The sequence below is a fragment of the Chlorocebus sabaeus genome, chromosome 1 (assembly GCF_047675955.1).
Source record: "Chlorocebus sabaeus isolate Y175 chromosome 1, mChlSab1.0.hap1, whole genome shotgun sequence".
Taxonomy (NCBI): Eukaryota; Metazoa; Chordata; class Mammalia; order Primates; family Cercopithecidae; genus Chlorocebus; species Chlorocebus sabaeus.
The window spans coordinates 70,133,504-70,149,954 of record NC_132904.1 but is presented as its reverse complement, the minus strand read 5'-3'; the positions used below and the strand labels follow the sequence as shown (position 1 = coordinate 70,149,954).

The 16,451-nt window shown below is 53.0% G+C and overlaps 1 protein-coding gene across 5 annotated transcripts; it reads right to left on the bottom strand.

The window, feature by feature from the left end:
- Positions 1-143: 143 nt before the first annotated feature.
- Positions 144-16,070, bottom strand: PLEKHB1 (pleckstrin homology domain containing B1). Of its 5 annotated transcripts, none has more exons than XM_008020105.3 (8): positions 15,975-16,070; positions 13,557-13,632; positions 12,556-12,708; positions 11,358-11,460; positions 10,234-10,273; positions 7,358-7,462; positions 2,096-2,195; positions 144-1,473 (listed from the first exon to the last, which is right to left on the bottom strand). In XM_008020105.3, exons 1-8 carry the CDS (start codon positions 15,990-15,992, stop codon positions 1,337-1,339), a joined length of 732 nt encoding a protein of 243 aa, XP_008018296.1. In that variant the 5' UTR covers positions 15,993-16,070; the 3' UTR covers positions 144-1,336. The 5 variants fall into 5 exon arrangements, with proteins under 5 accessions (XP_008018296.1, XP_008018297.1, XP_037861413.1 ...); XM_008020106.3 differs by lacking the exon at positions 15,975-16,070 and adding an exon at positions 14,874-15,030; XM_038005485.2 differs by lacking the exon at positions 15,975-16,070 and adding an exon at positions 14,340-14,363.
- Between the last annotated feature and the right edge of the window lie 381 nt (positions 16,071-16,451).

Sequence of the window (16,451 nt, the reverse complement as noted above, 5' to 3'; positions counted from 1 at the left end):
CTCAGCTAACATGCTGTCATCAGTTCCACCTGATCTCAGAATCCTCACTCTTTTCACTAGACCAGATAAGGCACTAGTAGCTGCTGGGTCACGGAGAGGGAAACAGGGCCTTATAGGGGAACAAAGCAAGCCACAGTCACTGCTAAAGCCAACCAAATCTTTATTAGTCTCTGCAGCAGAACTAATGGAGCCCCCATTTACAGGGAGCTTTAGTGGGCTAGTCTGGCTACCAGGCAGGGATGTTAGCATTTCTATTGGTGATTGGGATAGAAAGGGGGAAGAGACTGGAAGGGGACCAAAGGGGGAGATGCTGGACCACCTCAGGGCAGGCACAGATGGGGCTTCCTGGGCTGGTGTAAAGGTGGATCAGGCCCCAGAGAAGAACACTGCCATCTCCCTCAGAATGAAGGATGAGACAAAGCCTGAGAGGGTGACAGTCACAGCTACAAAAAGGGGGCCGAGCTCCTGGTATGAGAGCCATTTCCAGACGGAGGCAGTTTTCTGGGGCTGGAAGTCTCAAATAGAACTCACCTGTTCCCCAACGAGGGGCCCCAAGGTGCAGCTCAATTATTATCATGGGTGCCAGCCAGGAAGCTGGTTGTGGGAAGGATGGGACTTAACTCAGGGGTGTTTTGGGTATAGACATATGTCAATATTCACAAAACAGGCAATATATTATAGATGCAATCATGAAACTTCCCTCCAGGGAACGTTCATGTCTCCCCTTTCACCCAGGAAGCTCCTTATCTAGAAGGCCCACCATGGTCTGATCTGGCCTCCACCCCAGGCCAGATGAACTCCCATTTAATTCCTTGGACATGCCATGATGTTCACGGCTCTGCACACTTGCCAATAACTGTTCTTCCAGCCTACCTGCCTTGCTCTCTGCCCCACCTGTCGCTGTCAAAGGACTGATAACTCTGCAGCTTTGTCAAGTGCTTGTTTACTCCTGTTCTCCCCACCAGGCCTCGAGCTCCCTGACGAGAGAGCAGAGAGCCCGATTCATGTCGTGTCTACGGAACTCGAAGCCAAATGAAGTTGTATTTGCTGTGCCCTGGTGTGTTTAGAGGAAATGTATCCATAAATGCCTATAACAGATTTGGGGGTGTCTGGCAGTAGATGTGAAGACTTCAAGCGACATTTGTACCTGGGATGATAGCTTCTTCACATGTGGGGAGTGAGGGTAGGGAGTAGGGGGAATGGTCCAAACCCAGAAGGAGCTAATGGAGAGGAGAGGGCCAAAGTGGGACAGGGCTTGGATGGTAGAGAGCGGGGTCCAGGAGGAAGAAAAGTCTAGCAGTCCAAGCGCAGGGGCCAGTGCTGCAGGTCCCAGGGCTCAGAACCAGCAGGGCGACCACATGAGCGAGCCAAGCGCCGCCCCAGTGGCGGCTCCCGCAAGCATGCCCATGGCCAGAGGGGCGCCGGTGCTGTAGCAGGGATCCTCCCGCACTATCACGTGCGTCACGCCGGGGCCTGCAGAGTGAGACAGCCCATGAGGGTCAGCGACTTAGGAGGGAGTAGAGTGATCTTCGCATCCTTCCTGCATCACTCCAGCCCAACCCAGTGTAAGGCGCCGAGCCCACTCTTCTGCTCCCCAGTCAAAGGAACAGATCAAGACGCAGGAAGAGCTCTACCTCACGGCTCCCAGGCCTTGGATCTGCTGCGGATGTCCCGGAACCTACGGGTCCACTACGGCACGCTAGGGCGGAGCAGCGAAGAAACCCTGAGATCGCTAAGCACAAAGGCACCTAACGATTCCCAACCGCCAGGCGTTCCCAACTGCCAGGCCCCAGAGCGGGGAGGAGGCAGCCGTTCCCGCAGTAGCCACCAGGGGCCGCTACCGGCTCAGGAATGGGTACTGCCGACCGTAGGGCTGAGAAGCCAGTCTGGAGGGGTGAGGTCAGCTCGGGACGAACACTGGTCCCAGGGCTCTCCCAGTCTCAGGATGGAGAGGGGCTTGTGGAGGGTTCTACCTGGGAAAATCCGTGCACGCTAAAAGGATGAAGCCTGGTCCAAAACTGACGGACCGTGGGCTGGGCCCAGCGCTGAATCGGCGCGGGATCAAGGCAAGCCCGGGGGCACGCTGGAGACTTACCGGCGTAGGGCGGTCCGTAGTAGCTGCGGACATACGTGGCTTCGTGTGCGTTGGGGGGCACCACCTCGTAGTAGTCTTGGTACGGGCTGTAGACACGCACCTGGGGAATCCAGCCACGTCAGGTGCCCAGGAACTCCCTGGCCTGGGTTTGGTCCCCTACCCACACGCCTGGCTCAGGCCTCTCTGGGATGCATGGAGCCGCCTCCCCAAGTTTAGAAATGGGCCTCCAGCCACTAGGAAGCTATTGGAGAAAGGCCCTGCCTTCCCCACAAGGTCCACGGTCCTTGTCCTCTAAAACTTCCGCCCTACATCCAGCTCCCAGTGACGCCCATTCTCCTACTCCGGCCTCCCATCTAGCTCAAAAAATTCTCTATGGCTCCCAACTTCTCCTCATAGATAGTCTAATATTCGCTAGCAGCTCTACAATGATGCCACTTGGAAAGACCCAGTTCTACTAGTCACAAGGAGGGGAACATAGCTAAGCCCCAACCCAGGAAATAAACAGGGGTTGGGGAGGAAGAAGGGAAAGGAAAGATAGGGATGGGAAGTAACTAAAATACAGTTAAGCATCTTTTAAACAACAGGGATACAGTCTAAGAAATGTGTCCTTAGGCAATTTTAGTATGTGAATATCACAGAGTGTACTTACACAAACCTAGATGGCACACACCTAGAGTATGTGGTATATCCTATTGCTCCTAGCCTACAAACCTGTTCAGCAGGCTACTGCCCTGAATACTGTAGGCAAGTGTAACACATTGGTAAGTATTTGTTATCTAACTAATCATATATAATCATAGAAAATGTAATGCATTGCCCTATGACATTATGATGGCTACAACATCACTAGGTGATAGGAAATTTTCAGCTCCATTACAATCTTATGGAACCACCATCGTATATGTGGTCCATCACTGACCCAAAATTGTTAGGCTGCACTAGACTGTAACGATTATTGAGCACCTACTATGTACCAGGTCCTGAAGGAAGTAATCAAATGTGTTACTGCCTCTAATCTTTAAAGCAGTTATTAGCTCCACATGACCTTAGGGTAGGGGACTGAGGCTCAGAGAATGGTCAGTGTTCTCTCTGGAATGCCCCTCTCTCCCATTAGATTTCTGCCAACCCTTCAAAGCCTAGCTTAACGGTCACCCACTCCACTCCAGGAAACTCTCCTGGTCTCAGGAAGAATGATTTTTTTTTTTCCCCCTGAATTCTCTGGATCTTGCTTGTGCCTCTTGTTGCTATCCTTTCTCCTGGCCTTTCTTGCAGCCCAAATGTGAGCTGCTTATAGGCAAGGACTCTGATTTGTTTGTGTCACCGGCAGGGCCTAGTGCGTATCAGGAACCAAGAACTATGTGCTGAATTAAATGGAAGCTCCAAACCCCTCATTTTACCCATGGGGGAGCAGACCTGGAGAGGGGTCAGGATCCCCTTCTCTTCTGGATCTTTCCACTTAGCCTCCCTCCACCCTGTCTCTCTCTCTAACTGGGATTTACACCTGAACAGTCCAGCTCCCCTTAGAAGTCCAGGTGTCTCAGACACCACTCATCTCAAGGTGATTGCAGCATTTCTCCATCTGCTAAAACTGTTGCTCTTCCCATAAGTCCATTTTTCTTTTTTTTTTTTTCCTGAGACAGAGTTTCATTCTTGTTGTCTAGGCTGGAGTGCAATGACACTGTATCAGCTCACTGCAACCTCTACCTCCTGGATTCAAGCAATTCTCCTGCCTCAGCCTCCCAGGTAACTGAGATTACAAGTTCCTGCCACCACGACTGGCTAATTTTTTTGTATTTTTAGTAGAGACAGGGTTTCACCATGTTGGCCAGGCTGGTCTTGAACTCCTGACCTCAGGTGATCTGCCTGCCTCAGCCTCCCAAAGTACCCAGCCCCATAAATGCTTCTCTCAATACATGCCATCACCATACACTCAAATCAAGAAGGCTAGGCACAGTGGCTCATGCCTGTAATCCCAGCACTTTGGGAAGCCGAGGCGGGAGGATTGCTTGAATGCAGGAGTTCAAGACCAGTCTGGGCAACATCGCAAACACATGGCTCTACAAAAAATTTAAAAATTAGCTGAGTGTGGTGATGCATGCCCGTGGACCCAGCTATTCGGGAAACTGAGGCAGAAGGCTCCTTTGAGCCCAGGAGATAGAGGCTGCAGTGAGCAGTGTTTGCACAACTGCACTCCAGCCTTGGCAACAGAGGGAGATTCTGTCTCAAAAAAAAAAAAAAAAAAAAAAGGAGAAAGAAGGAAAGAAAGCAGGTTGCTGCCCTTGTCTTGTCTTCACACATTCACTTTCCACACAACAGCCACCAGTTCTCGTGATTTTATCTTCTAAATATGTTCTTCTGTCCATTCTTTTGGTCAATTCCAAGAGAATAGGCCACTGGTTTTAGCAACTTGGAAGTTGTGAGTGACCTTGAAAAAACTTTTCAGGCCGGGCACAGTGGCTCAAGCCTGTAATCCCAGCACTTTGGGAGGCCGAGACGGGCGGATCACGAGGTCAGGAGATCGAGACCATCCTGGCTAACACGGTGAAACCCAGTCTCTACTAAAAAATACAAAAAAAAACTAGCCGGGCGTGGTGGCGGCGCCTGTAGTCCCAGCTACTCAGGAGGCTGAGGCAGGAGAATGGCGTAAACCCGGGAGGCGGAGCTTGCAGTGAGCTGAGATCTGGCAACTGCACTCCAGCCTGGGTGACAGAGCCAGACTCCGTCTCAAAAAAAAAAAAAAAAAAAAACTTTTCAGAGGAGCTGCTGAGTAGGAAAAGCCAAGTTATGGAGGGTTGAAGAAAGGCTGAGAGGAGAAGGATGCAATCCCCATGTCATGACATCTCTTTCGAGAAGTTTGGTGGTAAGGGGAGGGTCTCCAAGCACACCTTGTGATTTCAAGTCTCCATGCCATTTTCCTTTGATAGGGATGCGCTTCTCACCTCATTCAACTACCCAAGCTGTCTTCCAGATTCAACTCAATCATCACTCTCCCCGAACCTCAGGTTCTGTTGGGGTCCCGTCTGGATTCCCACAGCCCTTGGATGTCCCTGCATTACAGCACCGATCATGCTGTCTTCCCGCTGTGTCCCTGTGTCTCTCCCATCAGATCTGGAGACGCCTGTGAGGGCAGAGACTGAGTCTCATCAGATCTGACTAGAATGTGGCAGGTACCTAATGTTTATTGAACTCATTCCAGTGAATCAAATACAGGGCCAGATTGGAACTAAGGTTGCCCAACTCTGAGTTCAGTTTCAAGTCGGGAAAACAAATAGTCCCAAGATAATGCAAGAGGCTCAGATGAGCAATGCTGTAGGTCAGTGAACTCTCCGGTGCTCCCTCCCCATCAGTGGTCTAATACGGATTTCTGGTAGGCAGCGCCAGGATCCGGGCTCCAGGCCCAAAAGGGGCTAAAGGGATTTAAGCACTCAGGTCCAATTTTATTGGTGGGGAAGTTGAGATCCAGAGCCTCCACCTTGCCCTATTGCTACGCAGTAAGCCAGTGGCCTTGGGAGGCCCTGGAGAGGGTGGAGCATCCCATGTCCCTCTAGGGCACCTGTTTTTACTCTCCAGGTCTGGGAGGCCCAGAAGTAAACTCCTATAAGTCACCTGGCAACAAGTAGGGACAGCCCAGAGACCCATGGGCAGAACCTGAGGGTTTGAACCTGCCTCTCCCTCTCCAGAGGCCCAGCTACTTTGTGGGTACAACCAGTGTTGACCAATCAGGGGGTCGCATGCAAATGACTCCCCTTAGCCGAGCTGTTGTGTTATTAGGTTTACAGTCTGTTAAATCCTAGTTTTTGGCTTCCCCACTTTAAACAAACTTGTATTCTAGTTTGGGCACCGAGAATACCTCAGAAGGATGGGCTGGGAGTCCCAGACCTGCCACTGATGAGTTGAGTGATCTTGATCAAGTTAGGTAACCTCTCCAAGCCTCTGAGGATCTCACAGTGCCACAGCTATACACCTTGGTGGCCCAAGCACTTCTAGGCTTAGTGACTCTGCATATCAGAGTCATCAGGACTTTTTTTTTTTTTTGAGATGGAGTCTTGCTTTGTTGCCCAGGCTGGAGTGCAGTGGGGCAATCTTGGCTCACTGTAACCACCTCCACCTCTTGAGTTCAAGCCATTCTCCTGCCTCAGCCTCCCGAGTATCTGGGATTACAGGCACCCACCACCACATCTTGCTAATTTTTGTACTTTTAGTAGAGACAGAATTTCACCATGTTGGCTAGGCTGGTCTCGAACTCCTGACCTCAAGAGATCCGCCCACCTTAGCCTCAAAATGCTGGGATCACAGGCGTCAGCCACCAGGCCCGGCCAGGAGACAGGTTTAAACTACAGGTTTCCTAGGCCTAGGCCCCATGCCAGATTAGAACATCCAGAGGTAGAACTTGTTGTTACTGCTTGTAAGTTCCTAAGCAATCCTGATACATAGCCACACTGAGCACCACTGTGTAAGAAGAGCTCAGAGTTGACTGTAAGATCACAGGCACTCTCACTCAAGACCCCTCCCGCCACCCACCCCATGCCAGGCCCTGTGCTGAGCGCTGGGGACAGAGAAAAGATTCAGGCTCAGATCCTGAATTCAAGAAACATTCAGGTTGAGGGGAGACAGATCTAGACTAAATTATTTGACTATGTAGTGGTATTGCTATAACAGAGGTTTTTCACTCCCTCCTTCCTTCCTTTGCTCACTCAGTGAACATTCTGAGCCCCACTGTGTGAGAAGGGTCAGCACAGACTCCCCATCACTGAGCACTAAGTGAACATGTGCCATTTGCCTAGCCTTGTGCCAAGTTCCATACAGGCAGCGCAGTCAGGCCTTGTCCTTGCCTTGGAGGAAGTTCTAGGCCTCATGGAAGACTACACAGACAAGAATAAACCAATTCTGAAACCAGGCAGAATGAAGAAAGCACTAAGCCTTAGTGCCACTAGGCTGTGGGAGGGAATGACGATGGCTGGTGGTCTAGGAGGTCCCCACCGAGTAGGTGGCAGGCAGCCTCTGAGGTGAGCCTTACAGGACGGGTGTCAGTCTGTCCGGTGAACGAGGAAACTGCAGTCTCGCCAGCAGAGGGAACAGCGTGTGCGAAGGTTCCCTCTGGTGTGGCTGGGGGCAGAGGGTAAGCAGAGCCGTTGGTTTTTGTCCCGTGGGTGATAGGGAGCCATGGAACGTTTGTCACAGGGAAGGGATGGACTGGGCCTGGTTTTGGAGGCTCATCCTGGTGGCCAGTATGGAGGCAGGGAGGGCTGAGCCAGCACTTACCCAGATCCGCCTCTCAACCTTACAGGGGCTCCACAAGCGGGTCACACACCTGACCTTGGAGCAAACCCGGCGGCTCCTGGGAGGGACGGTTGCTCCAGCTGGGGCCTGCTCAAGCCACAGAAACCCAAGAAGGGGGAGGGAGGGAGGGGGTGTCAGAGGCCCTCTACGCCTAAAGAGACTCAGAGCCCTTTCCAGACCCTACCAGAGCCCTCCGCCAGCTGGGTTGTGGCAGGGAGCGTCCTCTTTCTCCTCAGCTCATGGTAACAGGGGAGGCTCAGAGAAGGCTGACGACTGCCAAAGTTACGCAGAAAAGGAGGACAAGTAGTCTCTTTCCAGAATTAGCCCACCTTCCCCTATTTCATGCTGCTGGGGCTCCCAGTCTCCAGGGAGGACAGGGCAACTCCCATCTATCCTCTAGCCTACCTGGTTCGCTTTACCCCAGCCTCGTCCCTAGCTGTGCCCCCAGGCCCTGTGTTCCCAGTAAAGCTGGTGTTAGGGGCTCCTGGAGCCTCCACCTGGAGTGAGGTATGAACTCCAACATGTCGGAGGACAAAGGGCAGGTCATTCCCACACAGGCTACAGAGAGGAACCCATAAACACAGAGGTGAACACACAGAAACAGGCAGACACAGGCACAAACACACCCGACTCAAATTAGCCTGGGCCCAGAGGGATGTGTATATGTGCAGTAGTGGGAGGTAGAATAGAGGCCAGGGCAGAGAGAAGGGACAGCAGAGCCACAGGAGATGGACAGGCAGAGAAGAGCGAGGCCGCTTCATAGAGTCACAGAGTGCAGACGGTCGCCTTTGCTTCCTTCCCTTCGCCTCTCTGTGGTGGAACTGATTCGCCCTACATAAAGAGGCTTCAGAGCTCCAAGCCAGGGTAGCCAGACCTGGGTCCCTCCACCCTGCAGACTACTGCGGTAGCCCCCTTACTCCCAGCTTCCTCCAATTCACCTGCCACTTGGGAGCCTGAGTCTGCCCCCAAAAATCTGACCACAGCCCTCCCTGTTGAATGCCCTTTATTGCTCCCCTACAGGCCTCGGGGAAAGTCCATTTCCTCCAACTGGACTTTGAGGGCCATCATGAGCTGGCCCTGGTGACCTCAGAGGTCATCTCTCCTGTTTCATTCCCCTCATGAATTGCTCTCCAGCCAGGCAGACTCTGGGCCCTTAGATGCACACATATGTGCACACGCACTTGTGCACTCACACATGCACACACCGCTTCTCTTTCTCTGCTCATGCAGTTACTTCTGCAGATAATGTCCTCCTCTCAAAATCTCACTGACCTAGGTTCCATGATAGGCTTTTCCACTGACTTGACTATAAGCTTTGGACAAGTCACCTCCCGTCTCTGAACCTTGGCTTCCTTATCTGTAAAATGGGACTGATAATGCCAATCCCTACCCAGCTGCCCTGCCAGGGTTATTGGAAGATGAAATGATGTCACTGGTGCCAGGGGCTTAGCATAATGCCTGGCGCTCAGCAGGTGGATGCCTGAGGAGGTTTCTAAATGCATCCAGGTCTCCCCTGCTACCTCCCAATGGACTTTCTCTGTCGGTGAGAGGGGGCTCCACTGTGCCACGCAGAGAAAGAACAAGCACAGATTCTGGAGTCAGGCAGATGGGGGTGGAGGCCAAGCTGGGCCTTGGGTGGCTCTTCAAACCGCCACTTCCATTAGTCACAAGCTCTGTTGACTCCAAATCCTAAATACGTCCTGTACTCATCAGCCTGTCTCGGCCAGCAAGGCCTTAGTCCAGATCTCCAGTCTGTTGCTGGGACACTGTCCTAGCCTCCTAAGTGGCCTCTGGGTGTCTACAGTTACCCTCTACAATCCATTCCGTACCTATCAGCCAGATTATCTTTTTTTTCCTTTTCTCTATAATAAAATTTCAGTAACTGACAGACTACCTTTTTTTTTTTTTAATGCCCCAACGTTACAACAATTATCTTTTTAAAAATATAAATTGAGCCTGATCTGATCATGCCATCCCTCTGTTCAAAAACTTGTCATGGCTCCCTGGTGCTCTTAGCAGAAACCAATCCTTCATACAGCCCACAAGGCCTGGTCGTGCCAACCCTTCTTCCTCCCTTACCTGCTCACTCCCTAAGCACCAGCCACCCCAGCTGTCCTCCTACTCCACTTGCCAATGTCCTAACCTCTCTCAGAGCATTTGCACATGCTGATCCCTTTGCCTGGAATACTGTTCCCTTTACCCCTTCCCCACGCCTTTCACCCAGTCAATTTCTGTTTATCCTTCAGTTCTCGGTTTAAGCCTTGCCTGAACTACCACCTGGATGAAAGGGCCAGACACTGCAAATCTCTGTCAGAACCGTTATACTATTGAAATGGCATAATTAATTAGTTGTTCCATGTCTGGCTCCTCACTAGGCTGAGTCCAGGTGGGCAAAGCCCACATCTCCTTGGTTCACCTCTGATCCCTGGCACTTGACACAGCGCCTGGCCCATAGTAGCAGCTCAGTAAATATTTGTTGTGTGGATGAATGAGCTTCAGTCTTATCATCTACAGAGACAGAACAATAACCCCAACCTCACAGGACTGTTGTGAGGAGCAGGTGGAATGATACCTGCACCACACCTGACACATAATAGTTGCTCGATAAAAGACAGTTCCTTTTCCCCAGCTCACGTGCGACTCCCTCCAGCAAGTCTCCATGGAGGCTTCTCTCTCTCCTCTGAGCACCAGTTGGCTGTCCCTTATCCTTTCCCACTTGGGACTCAGGCATCAGAGTTTGCACAAACCTATCCACATGAGACTGAGAACTTCTGGCAGGTGGAGACCGAGTCTGAATCACTCATGATTCCATGGCACATGGAGGTGGTGGGGAAAGGGGGAGAGAACAGGGAACTCACCGGGGTGGAGTTCGCCTCCAGCAGCGCTGTCTTCCATGCTCTGCAAAGCAAATCCCACCAGACCATGAGGAGGGAGTTTGGGGGTAGGTGAATTGGGCTCCCACATTTTAGACTTTCCTCTCCAACCCAGCCTCAAGCCCCAGTCTCTCATGAAAGGAGAGATCTCTTGTCTCCCTCAGGAAGACAAAAGTGACCCCTCCCCTGCCCAGTCACATGGATGGAGCACTAAGTTAGGCTAATTCATTCTTCTCCTCCCCTCTAGAAGTTCCAGTTTCCTCATCTATACAGTGGATGGTTGGGCTTGGGTGGTCTCTCAGGGGATGTCAGAATCTGACACTCCTGGGTGGGTGCTCTAGCCACAGCCCCCCTCCACATCCCAAATCTACAAACAAAACAGTTCCCCAAAGCTCTGACCCCAGAGCTCCAGGAAGGCCCAGCAGACACGGGACAATTGGGCCTTTGTTGGTTGCCATGGCACCTGGCTGGGTTGGACAAGGCGGCTCTGTGCTGTCTGCCTGGAGCTCAGCTTCCCCCACTCCCACACACCCATCTCTTTCACTCTCCTCCAGCGCAAAGGCCATGCACCCCTCAGCCAGAGGGTAGGAAGGGACGGAATGTGAGCGAGCGGATGGCGCCCGACGAGGACACACCCAGGCTGGCTGCATGGATATGCATCTGACATTGGGGTGCCCCTGCCTGGGACGCAGCGGACTGCCTTTGTAGGCAGGTCCGGGGCTACCCCTCAGACCAGAGTCCCCCACCAGGGCATCTTCTAAGAAGACAGCAAGGGTGCCACTAGGCTGCTCTGCTGCTTTGCATCACCCTCAGGTGAGGGCTCACCTCAGAGGCTGCTAAACACCAGGAACCAGACACCTGAGGCAGGTGTGCACACCTCCCCCTCAGCAATCCTGAGTTCACCGTAGACCACATGAGGAGTTCACTGTGTGCCAGGCAAGTCACCACGGGCCCTTCAAATCCACTCTACCCACCTCCAATGAGATACCCTTGCTGACTGACCTTAGTGCCCTCTTCCTACGGTCAGAGAACCAGAAGGCCCAATGAGAAGGGGGCACATGGTAACTTTCCCCAAGATTCCACCCCATCCTCTCCTGGGAGTGACTCACAGGGCATCATCCCTGGTCTCCGCACAGAGGTGCAGGCGGCCGCCTTCCCGTAGGTTCACAGTTAGCAGGCCATCTCGGCTCCGGCCCTCTGGGGGCTGCACATCTGGAAGCAGACAAATATGGGTTTCCACAGGCGCAAGCCCCAGGTCCCCCCAGTAAACCAGGAATAGGAATAGGAATTGACTTCTTTGGGCTCTGTTTACTGGCCACTGCCAACCTCCTCTGATCCCATATACTCTCTGAGGGATTCTACTCTACGCTTCTAACCTTTCCAACCTTTCCAACCTTTCCATGCTGACGCTTCCCTCAGCACGCCTCCCAGTTGCCCGGTTAGAACTGTGGCCTGGGCCTTGGTGGAGGAATGTGGAGATTTGCTGTGACCCTGGGCCACTTCGCTTCTCTGGGCCTCCTAATTTCATTTCATCTTCATCCAGTACCGAGCGCCTGGAGGGCAGGAACTGTGCCTGGCTCACCTCTGAGACACAGCACAGAGGAGAAAGGCACTAAAGGACTGATTTCCTTTTCTTTTTTTTTTTTTTTTTTTTGAGACAGGGTCTAGCTCTGTCCCCCAGGCTGTAGTACAGTGCCATAAACACTCTGCAACCTCTGCCTCCTAGGCTCAAGCAATCCTCCCACGTGAGCCTCTTAAGTAGCTGGGACTACAGGCACACACTACCACACCTGGCTAATTTTTGTTTGTTTTTGTTTTGGTAGAGATGGGGTTTTGCCATGTTGCCCAGGCTGGTCTTGAACTCTAGACTCAAGTAATCTACATGCCTCAGCCTCTCAAAGTACTGGGATCATGGCTTACTGCAGCCTTGAATTCCTGGGCTCAAGCAATTCTCCTGCCTCGGCCTCCCCAGTAGCCATATGCGACCACCTCTCACCAATTTTTTTTTTTTTTAGAGACAGTGTCTCACTATGTTGCCCGGGCTGGTCTAGAACTCCTGGCCTCAAGTGATCCTCCCACTTCAGCCACCCAAAGTGCTGAAATTATAGGCATGAGCCACCACACACAGCCAAGGACCTATTTCTTAACTCACACCACACTGAATTGGAGTTGACAGAGGCTCAGAAGCAATGTCTGTGAAATGCCTCTGAAAGCTGCAAAGAGGCTTCCAACAGCAGGTGTTCTCAGGGACAGTGGGAGGGCTCTGCCCACAGTCACGGTGCCACAGAGGAAGAGGCTTCTGCTCACCATGGCACTCTTGGCCGATCTTTATGTCACGGACATTGAAGTGGATGAGCACACGGTCCTCCTCGTCCTGAGCTGTCTCATCGTGGTAGTATCCCAGGGTCCCGTCCAGCCACAGGGCAAACCAGTTCCGCTTCCAGCGGCGGAGGATGGAGCCTGTAAAATATTCCAGATGCACTAGGCAGGCCGATCCCAGAGCCTGCTGGGGATAGGAGCCCCAGACAGACTCCCAAGTCCCCTCAGCCTCAGTCCCTAGTGTTATAACCACCTTTCTCTTGTCTATCTACCCCCTGAAATGAGGGCAGGACCTCTTTCTGTCTTCTCTCTGTCTTGTTCACCTCCTGCCTCCCATTGGGTCTGACGCATAGTAGAAGCTCGAGTCATACATGTGCTGAACAGGGAAATGAGTGACTGGGCCCATTACTTGGAAGCTGCTAAGGCCACGTCCCAGGTCTCTTCAAGGGCAAAGACCTCTCCCTACCTTGAGCCTCTATCTTCTCTCTCTCTCTCTCATTTTTCACTTTGTTCTGTACCTCATTCTGTGTCCAGCCCAGGGCTGGGGGACTGTGGACACACAGAGGGTCAAACCCAGCCCCCTGTCCTTGAGTAGCTCACAGACTGGGACCAGTCTGGGGTCAGGGAGTGGGGAGACCCACAGATAAAGACAGTTCTGTTCTAAGGAGATCACTGTAAGACGCCGTGAAAACCAAGGAAGGAGCCTCTAATCCAGCTTGACGCTATTGCAGGGGCAGGGGTGGGGGCCAGAGGAAAAGCCAGAGAAGTCTCCTCAGACAGAGGCCCATCTGAGATGGGTCATGAGGAACAAGTAGAAGTTTAAACCACGTAGTCGGGAATGGGAAGGACCTTCAGGCAGAGGGAAGAGCGTGGACAAACGAGGGAAGGATGAAAAGGTCCTGGCTTCTTGGGAGAAGGGTTCCCTGTGGCAAGCCCAGTAAGCCACTTCCCTTACCCTGTCCCAGGACCAGGGGCCCAGGATCACTCACTCTGTCTCCACAGCCAGCCGCCCCTCACCAGGGCCATTTCTTCAAAAGGACTTTCCAGGGCGGAGTCAGGCGGGATCTGTCAGAGGAGCCACGGGAGACACAGGCCTCAGCAGCAGCTCCCTGGAGAGAAACCCCCAGCCCTGCCGTCCCCGGGGAGCCACCCAGGAAATGTTTGAGGGAGGGTTAGTAAACAAACAAGGGCCAGGCAGCCTCGGCCTCCTCCCCATTCTCTGCTTAGGAAGAGAATGGGAGCACTGTCACTGTGGGGTCAGCAGGGCAGCCGTTGGTGTGGGGTTGGGGGTGGGGACCAGGAGCCTGGATTCCAGCCTCAGCTTCATAACTTTGGCCACATCCCTCCTCCCTGGCCCTCTGTCCTGATCTGTTTCTAAATCTGTAGAAGTGTGTCTGTGAGGCAGGCAGAAGCTGGAGGGAGGAGCTGGCTAGCTCAGTCGGTGGAGCATGAGACTCTTAAAGTATTAGAAACCTTGGGATTCTGTAATGTGGAAGTGCAGAATATTAGAATCACGGCAATGGAAAGGCTCCCTCCCATTTGGACCCCACTAGAGCTGTTTACAAAGTGCTTAACAGAGGAGTTCAACAGCAGCTGTGATGGACCGAGCACTCTGTCTGGGTACCCCCTCTCAGTGCTTTCATCCATTATCTCATTTAAGCCTCCCTGCAGTCCTTATTATTCCTATTTCAGAGATGGGGAAACGGGGGCTGGAGAGGTCCAGTCAGTTGCACGGGGCCACTTGATCAGTAAGCAATGGAGCCCAGACTCACACCCAGTGGTCCTGGCTTCAAACCATTATGCCAGCAGGAGCTTTGAGAACTTCCGATGGCAGGCCACACTCCGTAACAATTAAATCAGAATGTCTGAGGGCAGGAGGCAAGCCCTGGTACTCTTCAAAGATCCTCAGATGATTCCAGTGTACAGCTAAGTTTGGACGTCACCCAACATACTACTCCCTCCCCTTGTACCCATTATAACCCTGTTAGGAAGGGAATCTTTACTCCTATATTACAGATGGACAAACTGAGGGTCCGCAAATGACTCATCCATTTATGTGATGGAGCTTGCACTGGAATCCAGGTAGGTGCCCTCTGTTCCTGATGGCGACTCACTTGCCAGCGGGTGCCTCCGCCCCTCCCCCACCTGCTCACACCTGTTGCTGCGTAACAAGGGCTGGCACACCTGGGCTGGAAGGCCCGGCCTTGTCCTCTTGCCACTCCCTCCCGTCTCCACGGTCTTGACACAGATCAGACAAGAGGGCCAGGTGCAGACTCCTTTTCCAGCCCTCCCCATGATGCACCCACCTTGTCTACACCTGTTGCGGATGTTGCTGCCAAACCGGCCGCTACTCGATGCTGCTGCCACCCAACCCGCTGCGCCTGCGCTTTGTGCGCCCGGGAGAGCCAGGGGCATTTCTCTCCTCCGGCAGCGCCTGGGAGCCCAGTTGCCCCCCGGGTCCCGCCCTCCGGACCTGCCCACCCCCAGGGAGGGGGCGTGACGTGAAGAGATGCTGGCCCGAGGCATGCTGGGACTTGTAGTCTACCCCTCTAGAGCAGCCTCGCCTGCAATTTTACTTTTCTATTAAGACATTTGTTCACTCATTTATCATGAAATACTTTTTCTTAAGAATCAGTGAACTCAGTTCCTAGAAAAAAAGAAAAAGTAAAGTTGCAAGGAGAAGCCAGGCTCCTAGTTTTGCATGTTTTTTTGATGCTTCCCCTTTCCATCCCCAGCTTCCAGTCTAGTGAGGGAGATTACATGGAAACACACAATTGGATCACAGCGTGTGATTTAACAATGGAAAAGATGAGCCTAACTTTTCCCAAGGGGTTCAGGAAGGCTTCCCAGAGGAGGCCGAAAGGGGCATTGGAGGATGAGTGGCAGTTTCCTAGGGCGACCCGAAAGGTCCCCTATGAATACTGTCAGGATGTTGAAGACAGCCCAGCATTTCCGTGTGTCTAGAACATAGAGCGCAGGGGTGGGGAGGGCATGGGGAGTGGCAGGCGATAGAGCTGCAGGGTTTGCAAAGAAATAGCACAGAGGCCTTGCACGACAGGCGGAGAGCTTGGATGTTAGGACGCAGTGACTGGAGCTGGGGGTGGGAGTTTCAAGATGAGGAGGGAGGTGTGTGATTAGGGGGTCGTAAAGGCCCCTCTAGGGCACAGTAAAGAATGGATTGGAGGGGGCCCACCTGGAGAAGGAAGACTTTCTGTATCTCACCTCGGACTGTGATCATTTCCTTCAATAGCTCAGCCCCGCAAACCCTCACCTACCAGCAGCCACAGGATGTCATTCAGAGACCAGAGGCTGTCAGGGCCTAAAAGACTTCTGTCCCGTTCCCTGTGTGGCAAGCGTGCCCACCCTGACCTGGGCCCTTCCTCCTGTCCCAGAGAACTCTTCCTTACCGGGGCTGCAGGGCTCATGGTTCCTGGGCGGCAAGGGCAGCATTTCCCAGAAGGCTCCCGTAGCGGGGCATTTCCCTGAGCGCCTTAGAGATAAGGGGATCAGGAAGGTGCTACCAAGTAGGAGGCTGGAGGGGGGAGGCAAGGAGGGAGTGCACAGACAGATCCCAAGGAAGGTCGCCCTCTTTTTCAAGGCTCCTCTCAGCCTTTCCAACTGATGGCTCTGACCCTAGGTTCACTGGACAAGTCATCCCTGGTTCAGAAGTGGTCTTGGCTCAGCTTCGCCGAGGTTCCTGGGGTGGGATGGGGTCGAGGTTGCGGGGGAGGACAGGAACGGGGCCGGTAGCCCTCCCTAGGTTGGGGGCGGGGCTACATCTTCATTTTCCGGCCTGGCAGGACAGCGCCCGTCACCCCAGTCCTGGCTGTGCAGTCTGGCTCTTTAAGCCTTCCTCTCTTGCTCCTGAGTCTCTGTAATCCTGA